This window comes from Phyllostomus discolor, chromosome 12 (assembly GCF_004126475.2).
Source record: "Phyllostomus discolor isolate MPI-MPIP mPhyDis1 chromosome 12, mPhyDis1.pri.v3, whole genome shotgun sequence".
Taxonomy (NCBI): domain Eukaryota; kingdom Metazoa; phylum Chordata; class Mammalia; order Chiroptera; family Phyllostomidae; genus Phyllostomus; species Phyllostomus discolor.
In genome coordinates, this window is record NC_040914.2 from 34,132,530 (window position 1) to 34,151,956 (window position 19,427).

At 51.3% G+C, this 19,427-nt stretch overlaps 1 protein-coding gene across 4 annotated transcripts; it reads right to left on the reverse strand.

The window, feature by feature from the left end:
- Positions 1-633: 633 nt before the first annotated feature.
- On the reverse strand, positions 634-18,378 carry FAN1 (FANCD2 and FANCI associated nuclease 1). Of its 4 annotated transcripts, none has more exons than XM_028502315.2 (14): positions 18,281-18,378; positions 16,287-17,687; positions 13,314-13,454; positions 12,135-12,336; positions 11,411-11,644; positions 9,802-9,933; positions 8,536-8,644; positions 7,472-7,591; positions 4,279-4,443; positions 3,455-3,605; positions 2,877-2,980; positions 2,230-2,424; positions 1,582-1,710; positions 634-869 (listed from the first exon to the last, which is right to left on the reverse strand). In XM_028502315.2, the coding sequence occupies exons 2-14, from the start codon at positions 17,536-17,538 to the stop codon at positions 732-734; spliced, it is 3,072 nt and encodes a 1,023-aa protein (XP_028358116.1). In that variant the 5' UTR covers positions 17,539-17,687; positions 18,281-18,378; the 3' UTR covers positions 634-731. The 4 variants fall into 4 exon arrangements, with proteins under 4 accessions (XP_028358116.1, XP_035868829.1, XP_035868831.1 ...); XM_036012936.1 differs by lacking the exon at positions 18,281-18,378 and adding an exon at positions 18,101-18,208; XM_036012938.1 differs by lacking the exons at positions 13,314-13,454; positions 18,281-18,378 and adding an exon at positions 18,101-18,208.
- Between the last annotated feature and the right edge of the window lie 1,049 nt (positions 18,379-19,427).

Sequence of the window (19,427 nt, forward strand, 5' to 3'; positions counted from 1 at the left end):
CTTCCACCTCATCAACTAAAAAGCTAGGAGGGACACTTCCCTGAAGTCCCAGAATTGGTCTGTGGGGGCCTGGGACCCCAGGCCAACTCCCAGGCCCGCCATTGTGGTGACCAGCCTTCCTTACGCCTTCCCCAGCCCGAGGCTCCCAGCTGTGGGCACAGGAGCTCCGTCTGTCAGTGGCCTTGCCCACACAGAACATCACCCCAATCTAGTCTCTGGGGACGTCCCAGGAAGGATGAGAAGGGACACCTGCCTGTGATAGAGATCACTCACTCCTTGGGTGACACAGGCCTAAGCAATAAGAGCAGGCACTGACTGATGCACTAAGCAACTTGATGAGAATTTGCTTTTTAATTCTTAAAGAAATAAGAATTTGAACTGCTCATGCCCTTCTTGGATAATGGTAAAATGAGACAGGTTAACAGCTGGGTGAAGTAGAAGGGGAAACTTAGAATCTGTTTGCAGGCGTGCACGCTCCTTTTATAAAAGCTGTGCACAGTTTCATTTGTCAGGGGGTTCTCAGCTGGTTTGGTAAAAGTCTCCGGTTCCTAAAACGGCCACCCAAGTTGTCCCCTTTTTACAAAGTTCATTACTGCTGTGTGGAATCAAGGTGTGTGTATATTCAAGCCCATACCAAGTGTCCTCTCAGGTTTATTGCCGACAACCACAATGTCAAAAGGAAATGAAACATAATTGCACTGAAGCTTTTGAAAGTCCTAGGCCCACGGCTCTCAGTCGAGGCCTCTGCCCTTGGCTCCCACGGCGACCACGTGGCAGACCTCGACGTCCGCCCCCAGCTTCTGCAGCTCGTCCAGCCAGATCATCTGCTTCTGGGAAAGGCGGTCGTTGGGGCCCTTGACTTCCACCAGCTGGAAGGGCAGTTTTAGAACGATTAGCATCTCACGGAGACAGGACAGCCGTGCAAGTAAGCTAGTGTTCGCTGCGGTTCCTTACATGGTTCATTCTGTTGTACTGCACGGCTGTCAACATTGAAAACTTCTACTCTTAAAAAGACACTAGTAAGAAAACAAACAAGCCACAGACTGGGATGCAATATACCTGATAAAGGACAATACCCAGAGTTTGCTTTTTTTTTTTCTTCAATCTCAAAGCTCACCGATGAGAAAACAGCTCACCTACAGTGGACTGTGGGTGGCATGAGGCCAGGGAGGCATCGGGCCTACAACACGGGAGGTGCTTGCTCTCGGCAGCTTCAGAAATAGCGCCCAGTCCTCCTGGCCTCCTGGTGTGCAAGCCCCTACACCACACTGCCCTTGAGCGTGGGTTGTACCCAGTGACCTTCTAACAGCAGGACACAGCGAGCATGACGGCACATCACTCCCGAGATCAGGTGAGAAGGGACGGACTACCATCTTGCTCATGTGAGCGCCCTGTGGAAGGCAGGCCCACGCAGGGAGCCAGGGAGGCCTCCCCAGCCGCTGCAGGACCCTGGCCTTCACCTCAGTAGTTTTCTAGGTATTCGATCTCCCCAACAACCACACGAGACTTGGCTCAAGGGGGACCCGGGATGACGTCGCTGATCCAATTACAAACAGGACTTCCCATCCCAGCTCCACTGACCTTGAAGCGATGACTTTGGGAGTTCCACACCACCAGGTCGGGCAGGCCCCCTCGGCAGTGCCGGAAGTCCACAGCCAGGCGTCGGCACACGCCGCTCAGGATAGGGCCCCCCATGCAGGAAACCAGGTCCTGAACACAGAAACGCGGGTGACCAGCCCCTCCCTGGTGACCGTGGCCCTGAAATACTCCCAGTGACCATAAGGACGGGCTCAGTGGAATCCAACAGACGTGGGTCTGAGGGTGCCAGGTACGGTTTTGCTGTTTGCACCAGGACTCCAGAGCCGCCGGCTAAAATTCCCCCAGCAGCTCTGAGAAGTCAGTTTTCCTTTGCCAGTTCCCTCCCTTCTGCCAGCCAGGAAAACCCTGGGAGCAGGCGGGGAAGCAATTTGGAATAGGGCTGCACCGACTTACAGAGGCTTCAGCCACAGGGACAGGGACAGCATCCCCACTGCCAGGGGCCACAGGTCAGACGACAGGAAGCTGCCCACCACGGGGGAGGAGGCATGGTGGACTTGTATGCCTCGACATGTCCCCACCGACAGCTGGCATCTGGGCTGGGGCACTGTCCCATACATGCGCACACACCCAGATTCATGCATACGCGTACACGCACATCTGTGTGCGTGTGTCTGGCGTGCGGATTTTCACCTGAGCTTGCTCAAGGGAAGCGAAGCGATCCCAGCTGACTACGGAAGCCGCTCGGCCTGCCTGGGCCTGCCACACGTCCGCCACCCAGGCTCGCAGGCGCTCGGCAGGGGCACCGTGGATCTGCTGCAGCCTGGCCTCGATGGCCGGCTCCCGGCTGGCGAAGAAGCTGTCCGTGTGCAAGTCCAGCGGGAACGCCTGGCGAGACCCGAGCCATCAGAGAGACTGGTCAACACAGCTGGCGCATCTGGTTGAACTGGCACATTGTTTTTTCTCAAGGGGCGGGTGAAAAATATCTAACATAAAAGCAATTTATTCCACTGGTTTTTAGAGTAATAACATGGAAGGCGTTTTTAGGGGAATCAGTGGAACTCTTAGCAGGCACGTGTGACAGACGGCACCTGTGACAGCACCTGGCACACACCTGGACCCCGGCAGGTGCTCAAAAAGGTCGAAGCTACAGATACACTAACGTTGCAAATGGAATGTTGAAGGTCAATTCACCTTCAAGGCTCAAACTTGAAACGAGCACCATGACAAAAAGGCTGTGCCGGCAGGTTTGGCGGGGGGGCCACAGACACATGGCCCAGGTGGGTGTGGGTGACGGACAGACGGATGCACAGCCAGGACCCCGGAGCTCGGCCGGCTACCTGGTAGGCAGTTCTGAAGACATCCGGAATCCCGTCCATGAAGATGACGTCCCACAGGAGGAGGCCGAACAGCGTGCTGAAGGTGGACCCTTCCCCGTGAATCCCTGCGGCCAGACCACACACACACACACACACACACACACACACACAGGAAAAGTCAGGCACTTTCTTCTGGTCGGGAACCGCCACCACAACCCACCTCCTCGACTCGCAGGGAATCACAGAGCAACTGGGGATTCGAAGGCCACACTCATGCCGTCCCTAGCTCATTTGTTAATATTACGTGGCTTATCCACAGAAACAGCCTGGGAGCAAAACCCATGTCGCTGGCTTCTAACATCCCCCCCGAGTCCCTGCGCCACCGCCACTGAGCACTTTTCCCCACAGGCGTGAGGTGGTGGCTGAAACGTGGGCCGAACAGAGGAAGACGATCTCTAACAACCAGAGTCCGTCTCATTCCCTTCCCCACCCCTCCTGGTCAGCAGCGTCGTCCACTGGGGGGACAGGACGGGTGGACGACAGCTGACCAATGTCCCAGGGTGACCGGGAGGCCTGGAGACACGCCGTGCGCTGGTTACCTTGGTCGAAGCCGCTGCGTCTGTAATAGGCCAGCGCCAGCTCCTCCACGGAGCACAGCACGGTGGTGGGGGTGGCGGCCCCCCCAGCTTCCATCACAAACACGGACTTGCCCATACCGTGCTGCGGGCACAGCCGGCCCGTGATGGTCACCTGAGGTGGCGACAGGAGAGCGCCCATGAACCTGACTTTGGTGTCCCGAGGACACACCGTCTTACATGCCCCAAAGCCACTTTTCTTAGCAGAGCTCAAGGCTGCGTGACCTGCACTGTGGCACCTGCGAGGAGGTGGCCGGGTCACTGCCCCGGCCCCGGGGAACACGTGGACCCCCAGAGCCGCTCTCCACGCGCCCTGACTGAGAAGGCGAAACTGGCAAAGGCTGTGAGCTTCTGACCTGGGATTTTTCCAGAAAGTCGCTCCACCCAGGTCATACACAAACCTGGCAGCCAGCCCAGCCCAAGTCGGGAGGACTGGGGTGAAGACAGGGAACAATGGCCAAGCCATGGTCCAATGTGAGTTCTGTTTTCTAAGTCTAAAAGAAGACGCAGCCCTGGCTGGTGTAGCTCAGTGGATTGAGCGTGGGCTGCAAACCAAAGTATCGCAGGTTCGATTCCCAGTCAGGGCACATGCCTGGGTTGCAGGCCACGGCCCCCAGCAACCGCACATTGATGTTTCTCTCTCTCTGTCCTTCTCCCTCCCTTCCCTCTCTAAAAATAAATAAAATCTTTTTTAAAAATTAAAAAAAAGAAGAAGAAGAAGAAGACACACACTCCAAACCATCCTGGGCTGTCTTCACTCAGGACGGAACCCGAAAGACAAGACTCACGTGTTTCACATCCTGCACGATGATTTCCGGCAGCCGGCGGAAGAGGTGCCTATACTTCTGACAGCTCGGGGATTCTCTCAGGCGCACGGCTCTCTGGTACAGGGAAAGGCGGTGCCCTGTTCTCACCTCGGGATCCGCCAGCCCTGCGGCGATGCACTTGATAGCCTAGCAAAGAAGGAGGTCCCGCATCAGAGTCCAGAAAGCCCAGGATGCATCCAGGGAATTCATGTGACGGGAAACTCTGCTGTTGGTGAGTGACTGAGTTTTTCTCATTAGCAGTGAGCCAAATAGCCCTTGTAGAGATGAAGACTATTCCTGAGGTGTCATTGTGATACTCTGCGTGCGCAGGTGAGTCACGCTGCTCCCTGACTACAAACATCTGGAGCACCAGGGACCAGGCTCCTGACCTGACCTCCCAGTTACCTCTCAGCTGCCACTCCCTCATGGAGACCCAGCAAGTCCAGGACACCCTGGAGCATGGGCCCCAGGAGATGATGGGAGAGCCAGACCGGGCTCAGTGGTTCTCGGGGCATCACCTGGGGGCTGTGAGAGACACAGGTGTCCCCGCCCCTGAGCCACAGAGGGAGCACCTCCAGGGCAGGGCCCAGGTGTGTGACCACTTAGGGGCTCCTAGGTGAGTCTCATCCAGAGCTGTCCAGGCTTCTCACTCAGGGAGAAGCTTAGGTTTGCAAGAGCTAAAATGCATTTCCTACGGTTATTCAGACTTGGACCAATAAACCCACTGAAACCCCCCAGCTAGGATGACGGTCATCAGGCAACAGGAAGCAGTGAGTGCTGGGAACAAAGGGGGTGGAACTGGAGCCCTTGTGCACTGCTGGCAGAAATGTAAAAATAGGCCCTGGCTGGCATAGCTCAGTGGATTGAGCGCGGGCTGCGAACCAAAGCATCGCAGGTTCAATTCCCAGTCAGGGCACATGCCTGGGTTGCAAGCCACGGCCCCCAGCAATGGCACATTGATGTTTCTCTCTTTCTCCCTTCCTTCCCTCTCTAAAAATAAATAAATAAGAAATGTAAAAATGATTCAAATGCTGTGGAAAAAAGTTGGGGGCTTCCTCGAAAAGCTAAACATGGAACCACCCTAGGACCCAGCCATCCCCCATGTGGGGTATTTTCCAACAGAGACTCGCACTCGCTGTGTCCTCAGCAGCGTCATTCACAACCGCCACAAGGCGGGAACAACCCAAGTGTTCGCCGACAGGTGGGAGAAAATGTGATCCAGAAAATGGAATAGGACTCAGCCTTGAAGAGGAGGGAGATGCTGGCACGTGCCACCGAGGGAGGGACCTGGAGGACACTGTCCCCGGTGGAACAGGGCAGCGACAAAAGGACAGACACTGTGTGAGTCCATTGATGTGAAGTACCTGGGACAGGCCAAGTGACGGGAACAGAGGTTAGATCAGAGGGCACGAGGGGCTGGGGGTAGGAGGGGGTGGGGTAACGGCTTAATGGGTGCAGGGGTTCTGTTGGGGGGGACGAAAACGGGAAATAGAGGCGATGCTGTCACATCGTTATGAGTGTGATTAAGGCCACTGAACTGTACACTTAGAGACTGTGCCAGTGGCAGGCTTTATTTATGTGATGTACATTTTACTATAAAATATAAAGTAAAAAAAGAAAACCACCCTGAAAAATCCACCAAGGGTCAGGCCATCAGCAGTGGAATGGTCAAAAGGAATCGAGGATGAGGCACTGGCAGGAGCCAGGCCGGTGGGGGCCTGGCCGCAGGCAGGGGACAGCGGGGCCACCCACCTTGGCCTGGCCTGGCCGGCGGGCACCAGCCAGTTCCAGGACTGATGTTGAGAACGCCAGGAGTGGTAAGGGGAATGATGAAGATGGTGAGGGTGGCGAGGAAGAGCTTTGGAAAACGGCTAAAAGGAACCGAGATTTTCCATCCATCTCCCAAATAAGCTTTGTCGCTCCTCTCCCTCTGGGAATGGAAGTACACACTCCCATCAGCAGAGTGGGGGGTGGGGCAGCGAGGGGACGCTGCCCGCTTGTTTGAACCCCTATTCCCACGAAAGGAAGCAGCAGCCTGCACACAGCCTCTCTGAACGTCTGCCCGTGGGCTGGCAGGTGCCCTCTGTGGCTGTTCCAGCCACGTGACCACAGTGCGGGAAGGAGACACCAGCCCCACCCTCCTCCCGGACGGCGGAGAGCGGCTTCCCCGGCCCGACCTCCTCCGGCTCACAAGGCACCTCTTCAGCTGAGGGCGGTGAAAACAGCCCGCCGTGTCTCCACACCCAAGGTCAATGTCTCCACCCCTGCATCACCCCGACTCCGGGAACGAGCTCCTGGGGAAAACAGAAGCCCTCAGAAGCACCGTGCGTGGCCAGGGCGAGGCCAGCCCGAGGACGGGTGGGAGGACTCAGCAGCCACACACACAAAGGGCCACTGTTTGCCGCCCGGGCTCAGCTGCAGAGGCCCCGTGCCGCCGGCCCCAGGGAGTCCCCAACGGAGAAGGTGGCCTGTGCAGCAGCCAAGTGCAGTAGCTCACAGGGGGACAGAGCTACTCATCAGTAGCTGCCATGAGCAGCTACTTCCTTCAGCAGCCTCACACCCGGAGGCCCCTGAGCAACCAATAAACAAAACCTCCATTCCCAGAACGGAAGCCCCTTCCTGGAAAGCCCCTGCTGAGGGCGCAGCTGTCAACTCTCCTGGCCCCTCGCCCCCTCCCCTGCCGGGTTAATTCCTGAATCCCAGCACAGGTCCCGCTGCCAGCCCTGATTTGCCAACTGCTCCCACATCAGTGAGCACAGGACAAAAGTCTCCTGCCTTCCCTGCCACGCTTGTGGTAGCGACCTCATTCTTTCTTTTCTTTTTAATGTTCATTGGTTTTAGAGAAACAGAGAGACAGAGAGAAACACTGATGTGAGAAACATCAACTGGTTGCCTCCCATACGTGCCCTGACAGCATTGAACTTGCAACCCAGGCACGTGCCCTGCCTGGGAATTGAACCCCAGACCTTTTGGTGTATGGGACAACACTCCAACCCCCCGGCCTAGAGCGCGACCTTGCTATGTCTTTTAGGGAAAACACGGAGAAAAGGAGGTTAAACGATGAATGTCCTAGTGACATGTAAATGTTTAAGGTGGCAACACGCTGCTAGACTTTTCCAGTTTATGAAAAGTGCAAATGGCACAACTCAGGCGTGCGCAGCAACTGATTACCGACCGGTTCCAGGCGTTTCAAGTGCTGGTGCAGGTTGAGAGCCAGCCGGTCCCACCAGCGGCCTCTGCTGTCGGGACAGTAGATCTTCTGGGCCAGAAGGTCCTCGAGTTCCTTGACCGCTTCCTGTGGCAACAACAAAGGAAACCCGTGAGGCTCACATGTGCCAGAAAAACAAGTGAGATTGGCAACGTGTTTACAAAGCACAGCTTCCCCTTTTGCTGTCAGGCCATGGCCACGGCCACCCCCTGGAGGGGCCTGAGCTCCCTGAGGTGTCCCCGTGGGTGCATGGCATTCTTGCAGATAAGTCACCGACACGGGGCCACGTGGGATCAAGTTCCAGGCAGCCAAGCCCCACCGGCTCCCAGGAGCCCTTGCAGATCCTGAGGCCAGTGCAGTGAGAAATTTGGGGTGGGCAGGACATCTTCACAGGGGCGCTTTCTGGTCTAAATTTGCACAAATCGCTCAGTCATTCTTAATCTGTTGTCCGTGGGTCTCTCTGCAACATCTCCTGACTGCCCTAAGAAAAAATGCACAAACCCCATGTACACATAATTGCGGGGTCCAGAGTCCCCAAAACTCTTCCCGTGGACCCTCCCGATTCAGGGACCCAGGTCAAGAACCCAGCTTTGGCAAATCCTCTGTAAAAAAACCATTTTCCAAAACAGAACATGGAACGTAACAGAGGTTAACTTGCGCGATCTCACAGAGTTCAGTGCAAGAAAGGATATGACCAAATTTCGGCTTTGTGATGATAAATTACCTCCAGACAGTCTGTGACAGCTGTGAGGGGGACAGAGAGCCTGCGGGAGACCGCCCCAGGGCCACCCGGCGCTCCGGAGGGGCTCAGTCGCAGGGACTGTGACTGGGCTCCGTGTGGGGCCGTGTCCGGGACCCTCAGGCCAGCTCCCAGCACAGCGGGCCGCCCAGCCACGGCCCTGCTGACCCAGCAGACGGCGGGCCGCCCACTTTAAGTGTCTGTGGAAACTGTCGACAGCCGGGTGGGCTCCGCCCCCACCCACGCACCGCTGAACTGTCCCGAAAGGCTGGATGGAAATCTGCGTTCTCACCTTGTACATGTGGAGCCTCTGCAGGATTTCGACGGCCCGAGAGAGAATTCTTGTGTAAACCCACCCGACAGTGAAGCACCGCAGGAAGAGTGGTAAGTTCTCGTGGTATCTGAAATGAATGTGGACACACCCATGGTTTGGAGTTTGGTTTATTTATTGTGAGGCAATCCTGAGCAGTGACAAAGCAGACTGAGTGCCTACCTTTTAAAAAAAGTTATTATTTAAAAATATTTTTCTTATTAGTTGGCACTATTACAGATGTCCCCATTCCCCACCCCCTTTGCCCACCTCCACCCAGCCCCTGCACCCCCACCCCCGTCCCTCTGGCCATCCCCACACCATTGTCTGTGTCCGTGGGTCACACATACACGTTCTGTGGCTAACCCTTCACCTGCTTTCATCCAGCCCCCCTCAAGCCCCCTCCCCTCAGACAGCTGTCCGTCTTTTCCCTGTGTCCATGCCTCTGGTTCGACTGTGTTCCTCTATTCTTTCTTTTTTTTTTTTTTAAGATTTTATTTTTTCACTTTCAGAGAGAGGTGAAGAGGAGGAGAATGAGAGGAAGTTGATTATCAATGTGTGGTTGCCTCTCGAGTGCCCTGTACCAGGGACCTGGCCCGCAACCCTGACTGGGAATCAAACCGGCGACCCCTTGGTTCGCAGCCCACACTCAGTCCACTGAGCTACACCAGCCAGGGCTATTTCTGTATGAACTTTAAGTCCTAAATGTCTTCCCAGAAGACATATTTCACAGTATGGCCTGATTTTTCTCATGGCTGTGTAACAATAAGGGAAACATTTCTCAAATATGGAATACCTTTAACATCAAACCAGAAAAGGGGAAGGCTCAGGCACCATGACCTTGAACTCTGGAAGTAAGTGTTCAACTCCATTTCCCTTTTCAGGATAACACCTGTCTTTGAACTCCCATGGAGAGAGCCCGTCTGGCACACTCCCCACAACGTCTGCCGGAGGCTGGGTCCCCCCAACCTGTTAAATTCAACGTCAGCTCACCGATACTCAGGGGAGCCAGCACGCCCAGACGGCCAGGGACAGCCAGCCCACTGCTGGCTCCCCTGAGTGTCTGGTGCTCAGGGACCTGAATTACAGCGAGTCCCCCTCAAACGTGCAGACGCCCCCTCCCTTTCAGACAGCAGCGCGACTGCGCCAAGCAACCAGGAGCCTCACCTCCACAGCGGGTCTGACCGCAGGACCAAAGGAGCAAGTGCTCCGTGAAGAAAACGACCTAAAACCCCCCCACCATCTCACCTCAGGGAAGGGTGGTTTTTCAGGGTGTCCCAGTCCCTCTTGGCGCGCTGAGACAGCTCATTCGCTGCTTCCCAGTTCCCGCTGACCATGGCGGCGGAGATGTCACTCAGCGTGTGGGCGGCGGCTGCGTACCTGCAGGGACAACTGTCCTCAGGTCAGTCCAGTCTAACGTCACTTACATAGCTAGGCCCTTTGAGTTTTCATTGTTTTTACTATTTACAGCATACCATATTTTGCTGTGTATAAGGCGCCCCGCGTATAATGCATACCCACGTTTTTGTGTGCATTATATACAGGATTATCATACCTATGATGATACCCACAGTCTGTCATCATCATACTCACGTATACTGTGCATCCTTACTTTTCCCTCAGAAGATTTGGGCAAAAATAGTGCACATTATACACGGCAAAATATGGTAGCTACTTTCTACAAAGAATATGGTTTATTTTTTTTCTCCATAGGCCCACCCCCAACTTTTGAACTTGGTGACTCCATGGTCCTATCAATCACTGAATTGAAAGGTGATCTTTAGCTATAATAGTAATAATGGCAATTATACTAACTAAGATATAAGAAGCTACCCCCAGAGGCCAGGCCCTAAGCTCTTCACAGGTACCCACATGCGTATGTAGGAATATACTACTATTCTCCCCATTTTACAGGTGAGGAAACCGAGGCAGAGCAGTTTTACAGTTCAATAGTATAGAGGCTGGAACTTGGCTCCTGAGCACAGCGTCTCACAAAAGCAAAAAGTATAAAGTGAGTAAAAATGAAAAGATAAAAAGACACACAGCAGCTAAAAACAGGGTAAAAGGAAGTGTTAGAAGATTCTCCAAAAAACATTGCTCCAGCTGAACTAAGGCAAAATGGGTTGAAGTCAGCTTTTATTGGCATTACTTTGATTCAATGATTTATTTTGAATGAATGTGCTAGGCAATATTTCAACGACTTTCCTAAAATCAAATAGAATCAAGTTCAATTCACTGGAGTCATATACCTTAAATCGAGACTCAGAAGTGACATTTTAGGGGGTCCAAATTTGTCTTCTAAAAGGTACATTTTTAGGAAATGCAATTTTTTTTCCTCTAATAACTATACCATGTTTATCAAAACCTACTTTTGCCAGTCAAACCAAACATTCACTAAATCCATGTACCAGAATAGGTGAAAATTTCCAACCTAACACATCCACGGGTCTGGTAGAAGCACAGAAGTTGGTATCAGCGTTATCTGAAGCATCCTTACTAGGAAAACACTCATCTTCAATCTTGTTCATGCTGACAACATATTCCCAAGGCAGGTTCGTGCAAATGTCTCCACTTTCAAAACTGCTCCCTGCCAAAAGCTATTTGGGAACATAAGCCAGGAGAAACATTTGTAGCTCTGACCCAAAACTCATCGGTTTTGGCAAGTGTAACTGAGCACATTTCTACACTCTCCTGAGAGTCTCGGATATGTGGACACATGGGGCAGAAAGATAACCAACAACAACAACAAAAAAAACCTTTTGACTAGGAACTTAAGTTTCTACTGTGGCTGAAAAAAAAAGCGTTTTATAGAAGATTAAGAATACACGGCTCTGGCTGCAAGCGAACACGATCTGACCTGATGAGGTCGTCTCGGTCCTGGAAGATTCGGGTCTCCCGACGGACTGTGTACTGAGGGAACGCCACACGGCCCAGGTTGACCAGCAGCACGGTGCAGAGCTGGCCCTGGCCCCCGCAGGGAGCCTCCTCCTCCTCCAGGGAGTCGGTCAGGGAGAAGAGCAGCAGGACCCGGGAGAAGATGGCCCGGGGGCCTTGACACAGCCTCAGCGAGGGTCCGGCCGAGGCCTTGGCTCTGAGAAACAGACCATCGAGAAATCAATCACTTTCCGCTTTTCATCATCTGGGTATCAGATCTGACCAATGGTTTTCAGGAGAAGTTGCATATGAAGACGGACTGATTATACTTCAATGCAAAGTTTCCAAAAATAAGAATTTGGATAGTCTCCTTTTAATCCTGCAAGAACACTAGTTCTAACTGCATTTTTCCTGAATAACAAAATACTAGAATCGACCAAAGGCCTATGGTCTGCATTCCCTCACCTCCCACTTTTCCTTGGTCCTAGAGATCACTATGGTATCACAAGAACTGTGATTAATCAAACAAAAAAACGAATCCAGGCTACCAGAAAGAAGATTCATCTGCCTTCTCGACCTAATTGCAAATGAAATCGGCAATTACATTTTGAAAGCAGGTCTCATCTATTATAAGCTAATAGATTATTAGCTTATATCAATACCCTATCAATATTTTAAACGTTTGCACTGTCATGAGCCAACAAAACCTTTTTAAAATCACTGCTCCGATGGCAGGTGGCTTCTTGCCCCAAGTGCAGACGGACGGCTGTCTGGCCAATTTGAGCAGAGCGTCCACCAGCTGCTGTTTCTGTGCACTGGGGTTCACCACGTGGAAGGTCTTCGCCAGCGTTTTCAGTTCGGGAGCAGAAAGGAGTTCAAGCGCTTCAGGGAGTTCTTGCAACTCAGATTCTGAAACGGGTTTAAAAGAAATGGTTTTCAAGAGCTCGAGCAAATTCTCTAGCCGCAGAGGAACCTGGCTTTGGCTTGATTTGCTTGTTTCAGTCTGGACCGATCGGCAACTCAAACCCAAAACTCTCATTTGTCATCCTCCTTATCCTCGGGTTTCCAGTGCCAAACTGTGCTGGGTCAGGGAGCCGGGCACTTGGTGCTTCTGATAAGACAACTGAAGTTACCTGCTGTTTGCAAAGGCTTCAATCAACTCAACAATTCCTGAGGCAATCTCCTTAGAAACTCTAAGCTGGGCGCTGCGTGGGGGGTAGATGAAGTTTTTAGAGGCGATGTTAGCATCAAACAGACCAGCTTTATTCTATCATAAAGTGAGGAATCTGAGCAAGGACATAAGGAGGTGCCAGCTGGATGGAGACAGCAGAGGAGGGCGAAGCGGAACGTTTGGTGGCACGCACCCACATACCTGTCCTACGTGGCTTGGTGGCCCTAACCACGTGACAGACAGGAAGACAAAAGGAGACACTCTTTCATGATCCTAGTTTTTTTTTTTAATTCTTTTTTAGGATTGTATTTATTTAGACAGAGGGGAAGGGAGGAAGAAAGAGAGGGAGAGAAACTTCAATGTGTGGTTGCCTCTCATGCACCCCCTACTGGGAACCTGGCCTGCAACCCGGGCATGGGCCCTGACTGGGAATCGAACCAGCGACCATTTGATTTGCAGGCCAGCGCTCAATCCACCAAGCCATACCACCCAGGGCAATCCTAGTTGTCTTAATCCTGAAGGCAAAGAACAGCTCTAACGTCACATGAATAATTCAGTGTCCTAAGATTAAAAACTCAACTTAATAAAAAACACACAGTTATTGCTTATCAGGCACCAACCAGGAAATGGCACCACACTGATGATATCATTATTCTGCACCACGTTCATTCCTCGTGTCCTATTTTCATTTTGTGTTTCCTCCGACGAATCATACCTGTGTGCAGAAAGCCAGCTCGCTGCAGCTCTCCAACCACGGGAGTTAAGTCAGAGGCGATCTCTTCATACTCCAATTTACTCATCTTAATCCAGCCGAACTTACGTTGGAAAAGTCTTACATATAACTTCTGACCACTCTCTGCAATCAGGTTAAGAAAAACAGGGGGAAATGTTATCTTTCTTCTCTAAAACAACATACAAACATCATTTACTCCTTAAAACTGAGATAAAATGAACTGTATTAGAAATACATATACACTTCCTCAACTTATGTTCCAAGAAAAATCTTTGCTTCCTGTGGAAGATGTAATTTATTTGAAATAGAAAGTCCCATCCTGGCTGGCGTGGCTCAGTGGACTGAGCACCTCCTTGCAAACCAAAGGGTCACCAGTTTGATTCCCAGTCAGGGCACATGCCTGAGTTGCAGGCCAGGTCCCCAGTAGGGGGCCATGTGAGAGGCAACCACACAATGATGTTTCTCTCCCTTTCTTTCTCCTTCCCTTCCCCTCTGTCTAAACATAAATGGATAATTTAAAAAGTCCCCATGGGGATGTCTCCTTGTCACATGTGCTTGTCACCAAAGGACAGGAAGATCCCCAGGATGGACAGTTCTGCCACTTGTGAATTGTATGAATATTGCTGTGCCTTACTGAAACCTCGTTTTCTCTTCTATACGGAGGGGCTGGTGGAAAGCAATAACCCCCCCTTCCCAAAGTTGGTGGAAAGATTAAACAAGATGACGTAGACCATTTTAAATGGTCTGGAAGCCATTTAAAAAGTTCCAATGTGGGTAATGATTATTGATCACTTCAGAACTTCTAAGCACCACAATGCCATTTTCTTGCCACTCTTTCCCCTTGCTCAGAGAAGCCCTACCAGGATTTGCAGTTATTTTGTTCTTTACTTTCGGTCTAATAGGCATCATTCCATTTGTGGGTGAAAATAATTTCAACCTGGCTGGGTACCTAGCTCAGTTGGTTAGAGTGTCGTCCTGATACACGAAGGCTGTGGGTTCAATCCCCAGTCAGGGTGCATACAAGAATTAACCAGTGAATGCATGAGTAAGTGGAACAACAAATCAATCTCTCTCTCTCTCTCTCAAATCAATAAATTAAAGAAAAAATGCTACCTTTGGTAGGGTGTAGCCTCTCTCTCTCTCTGTGATCTCAGCCAAGCTACTTAACCTGTTTGGTCTCAGTTTCCCTGTTACCCAGATAATCATGGAATTTCTGTCAACTCTAACATAATAAAACTATATTTTTAAAATGTTCAATATATTGCCCTGGCTGGCGTAGCTCAGTGGATTGAGCTCGGGCTGCGAACTGAAGTGTCGTGGGTTTGATTCCCAGTCAGGGCACATGCCTGGTTTGCAGGCGATGACCCCCGGCAGCTGCACATTGATGTTTCTCTCTCTCTCTATCTCCCTCCCTTCCCTCTCTAAAAAATAAATAAATAAATAAAATCTTTTAAAAAAATGTTCAATATATTTTTTTCCCTAAAGAAGCCAAAGCAATTCGCAGTAGCTGCTTTCCCACACGGATGGCAAATGAGTCGCCATGGAGAGCAACACACAAAGATGCACAGAACTCGCACGGGGGAACCTGGTCCTATTGCCCAATCAGAGGGAAGCACAGAGCCACCAGCTACTCAAGCAAGTGTTTGTACAAATGCAACCAGCATTCAACCAAAGATGCAACTGCTCTGGATAGAACAGTCCGTGTGGTATCACGTCCATGGTCTGCTGAGAACAGCACAAGGAGAGAAGGCAGCTCGATGGATCCGAAAGCAGCTGTGCCCAGTGTGGCTCACATGGTAAGAATATAGGGATTTCCACCCTGGCTGGGTGGCCTGGTTGGAGCATCTTCCTGTGCACCAAAAGGTTGCAGGTTCGATCCCCAGTTGGGGTGCGTATGGGAGGCAACCAATCGGTGTTTCTCATATTGATGTTTCTCTCTCCCTTCCTCTCTAAAATCAATGAACATATTTTTAAAAAATTTTTTAAAATATAAGGAATTCTGAAATAATTCCACTGTGTGTGAATTTAAAGCAAAACCTTTCATTTTATCATTAGTCGTCATGTTCACAATTTTGCTAATGTGCTGAGGAGTCAGCCCTGGCTCCCCATCTCCCAAGGTCAGCGTGTCCTCCAAGCAAGCTTTTCCTGCCTCGGGAGGGACCCAGTTCCATCACGCCGCCATGGCCCTTTGGGTAAGCAGTGCAGCTGTCACAAGGGTGGCTTTTGTTCCAGACCTGCTCCTCTGGCTCGGAGCCCCCACTGGCTGCCAAGGAACCCAGGCACAGCCTAGTATTTTTCAATGGACCAATTTAGCTTGTAAGTTTCCACTTCCTCCACACCCAGACTTTAAAAGGCTGAGTCCGGGAACCCAAAATATTGTTGGGGGCGGGAAATAGGCCTCCACACACCTCGGTGTGTTTTTTCCTGTATTTTTTTTGGCTTTCAATTTTGAGGAAAGGCTGTGCAGAAACCAGACCTAACCATAACCCAGATGACATGCTCAAAATAAGTGTAAAGTATGATTTTCTAAGTTGCACTGGGTTTTTTTTAATCTAGAAAAGGTGGTACAATGACCAAACACATCATTAGGTAAAACAAAACCCATTTCACTGAAGACTAATGGATAGAAACAAGAGTTAACTTCCCATTGCATCTCATTAATGTTATAACGAAAAGATGTTGAATTAAACAACATTGTTTGAGAGTCTGCTATGAAACATATAAAGGCATGATACTGCAGGCGCAGACATCACGGGCACAAAACCTCGTCTCTTTTCCATACACATCCTCCCCCAGGGGAACCTCCTACAAGGCTGACTCCTGGGAGGAGTCCCAGATGATTCTCAAAACCACACTGACTCCTTGTGGCCACCAGATTATTACCCAGTCCATTACCGCTCAAACCAGGACAGCAAATGGGAACCCAAAAGTTGCAAGGAGAGAGGCTTAAGATACCTGATAACTGATAAAATTTAGTCACAATCCCCTTGTCGTGTTCGTCGAAGAGCATCCTATCATCTTCATTCTCAAGTACGGCTCCCAGCACCACAAGGAAACTCCGAAGGTAGTAAGGATGGCTCGAGGGTGCCGGAACTGTTTGACCATCATGACCGTCACAGCCTGACCCCTGCTCCAAGGGAACTCCGCAAGCGACTTCATTCATGAAGCCACTGTCACCTTCCAGAGGGCATCTGGGGATGTCACTCCCCTTAGAAGCATCGTGTGTAGAACTATGAGATGGTGCCTCCCGATCTGACACCTGTGGTGTAGCTTCCGCAGCCACAGTCATTGTGGCTTCAACATCCGCTTCGCGTTTTTCAACACCTGCGCCCTGCACTTGACTGATACTCTCCTGCTTGGCAAGACTGGCCTGCGAAGCAGACTGCAGTCTACTCCCCAGAGTTAATTCTGGTGCTGACATCACAGGAGCATTATCTGAGAAAGCAGGAGTGAGGGTTGACCTCCCACATTCCCGCGTGGAGGTTTGGTTTTCTGCATCTATTAACGTAGCGCCTTCTACAGTACTTTCAGTGTTTTGTTCCGTAAGAGAATCACAGGTAAATAGGTTTTCCTTTTGAGAACTGTTTTCCAACATCTGATCCTTGTCCTCGGTCTCTGAACAGTTAACCGTCCTAACCCCCGGGGCTGAGGAACTCTGTGGAGTATGATTGGCAAACTCCTCATTCTTCTCTATTGATCTTTTTGCCTTTATGTATTTTCTGGACAGTTTAGATGACAGGCTTCCCAAAGGAATGACCTTGACATGACGAGGACTCAGCTCATCTTGATTTTTACACGCCTCGTTATCGTTACTTTTAAAGTAGGGACTCGTCTGCTTTTTTACGCCCGGTTTTGCTGAATCCGTTTGGTCAAGGGTTAAATTTGTCTTTAACGGTGACGACTTCTGTGGTGTTACATCCTCTACGGCAGTGTTGGTTATATCTACGGTGGACACGTGGGAATTCGTTACGCCACCATGCCCGGGGTCAGCTGGAGTGACATCACTGGGGTCAGCACACATTTCATCAAGGTGCCGGTTTAGGTCATACCTGGGCACCATTTTACTACAAATGGGACACGCGAGTCTAGCAGGCGGTGCATTGTTAAAACACAAAACAATGGACTTAGATTCATTCTTTTTAGTTCTGTTCGTTGATAAACTCCTACGGAGTCTTTTATTCGAAGGCGATTTCCCTCCTGGCATCATGAGTGTTAGAAAAGCTGGAGGCTTCAAGTAATGAAACAAAGGATGTCACTGGGGAAAGACAGCGATGGTTTGCTCTTACTTCCCTGCCTTGAACAAAAAAGCGGGCTCCTATGGAACCTCATGGTATTCGTTTCGTCGCTTTCTTCTTTCTGCAAAATGGAACACATGCAGACCAAAAACGTTTTATGCATTCAAAACAGGGTAAAAGAAAGCTCTAAGCGTGCGCTGGCAGCATCTCTTGCTTCACGAAAAACTCCGGGCTGGGGACCGGGGACCAAGGCTCCACGTGCAACCTCAGTGTGACCTCAGCCCTAAAATGACAGCCCTGGCCTTGGCAGGGAGCATCGCTAAGAACTCGCTTTAAGATCTAGAATTACCCGTTCTTAAAAAGGGACAATTTGACTACTCCAGGCCCTTTTTAGAGACCATTGCACCGGTAAGCATTTCCGGGAAAGAGTGGCCACCTGCGAGACCCCCCCGCCCCGGGTCGTCCCCACTGCAGCTGTGGCCACCGAACTGGGTCGCGGAGGGAGACCGGCTGTCCCCTTGGGGCTGCACCCACCAGCGATGCACACCTGGGGCTCCGCTACGGAGCCCGGACCACCCACCCTTCAGCCGCCTCCCTCCCTCCGGGCCCACTGCCTCGCGCCGGCCGTCCCCCGCCCTCCCGGCTCCGCCCCGCCCGACCCAGACCCGCGACCCCGGCCCGGCGACCCCGACCCGGCGACCCCTTGCCTCTCACCCGGCTTGGCGCGCCAGGCATGCCCAGCCGATCTCCGCGTCTCGGCTCGCACAGGCTCGTCCAGAGGAGGCCCGAATGATCGATCTCCACGCCCCCTCCACGCTGAAGGCGTCCCTCCTCCCAGCGCGGTGGAGCGGAGAGGAACCCGGCGGGGCGGACAAGCACCTGTTTCGCGTCACACCTGGCGGAGGCGACCGCAGGTGCTCCCCGGCACGTGCATTCGGCCGGCACGAGTGGAGCTCCTTGGTGGAGCGGTCGCGGCAAAGTGACGTGACCTCCCGGGAGAAGACACAGGTATGAACTCTACCCAACCAGTGCTGCTGGCTAGCTTCCCGCGGGACGTCCTGTTGGCGCCTTGATACAGTAGATGTAAATAACCTCAAGAGCAAAGGGATACTAAAACGGAGTCAAGGGCAGCAGTCCCCTCTTATTCCCGGGGTACGGCCCAGGACCCCAGCACATGCCGGAAACCGTGGGTAGCAGCGAACGCTGTATAATGTTTTTTCGTGTAAATATATATCTGATTTTAATTAATGGAAGTTAATAATATCGAACAATAGAACGATAACAATATACTGTAATAAGAGTTACGTGCTGTGATCTCTCTTTTTCTTTGATAACCGAGACAGCTCCTAATTAACTTAGGGCCTGGAGCTTCTACTGAGTACAAAGGCATGATTCACGCAGGGGCGGGGCTGAGCAGGTCCTGGCGAAATTTTATCAAGTTACACAGAATGGCAGGCAATTTAAAAACTTATGAATTATTTCTGGAATTTTCCATAACATTTTTGGGCTGTGTTTGACCACCAGTAACTAAAATGGTGGGAAGTGAAACCGCAAATAATGAGGACTCCTGTAATTAGGGAGTGGTGAGTTTGGGGTGTTTATCAGTTTTGTTTTTAATATAGTTTAATACTGAGGTTATATGATTTATAATAATGGCTATGTTTAACTGAAAAATTCAAGTTCATCGGTCAGCTCTTGGGCACTGAGACCAGCAGCTTCCAGTATCCCCAAGAATGACCAGAAGGTAAGCTGAGTGCAGGGGACCTGGGCTTATTGTCCTTTGTCACTGCCTGCAACAGGGGCTGGCACTGTGTAACTAATTACTTCATAAATGTGTGTTGCACGGATGCGTGAATAAGTG

Coding starts and splice junctions, on each gene's coding strand:
- FAN1 (XM_028502315.2), bottom strand. CDS start 17,538: ATGATGCCAGGAGGGAAATCGCCTTCGAATAAAAGACTCCGTAGGAGT. Junction 4,444..7,471: donor ACTTGAAACGCCTGGAACCG/GTCGGTAATCAG, acceptor CTTCTTTGCTAG/GCTATCAAGTGCATCGCCGC. Junction 2,425..2,876: donor TCTTCAGAACTGCCTACCAG/GTAGCCGGCCGA, acceptor GGGTCTCGCCAG/GCGTTCCCGCTGGACTTGCA.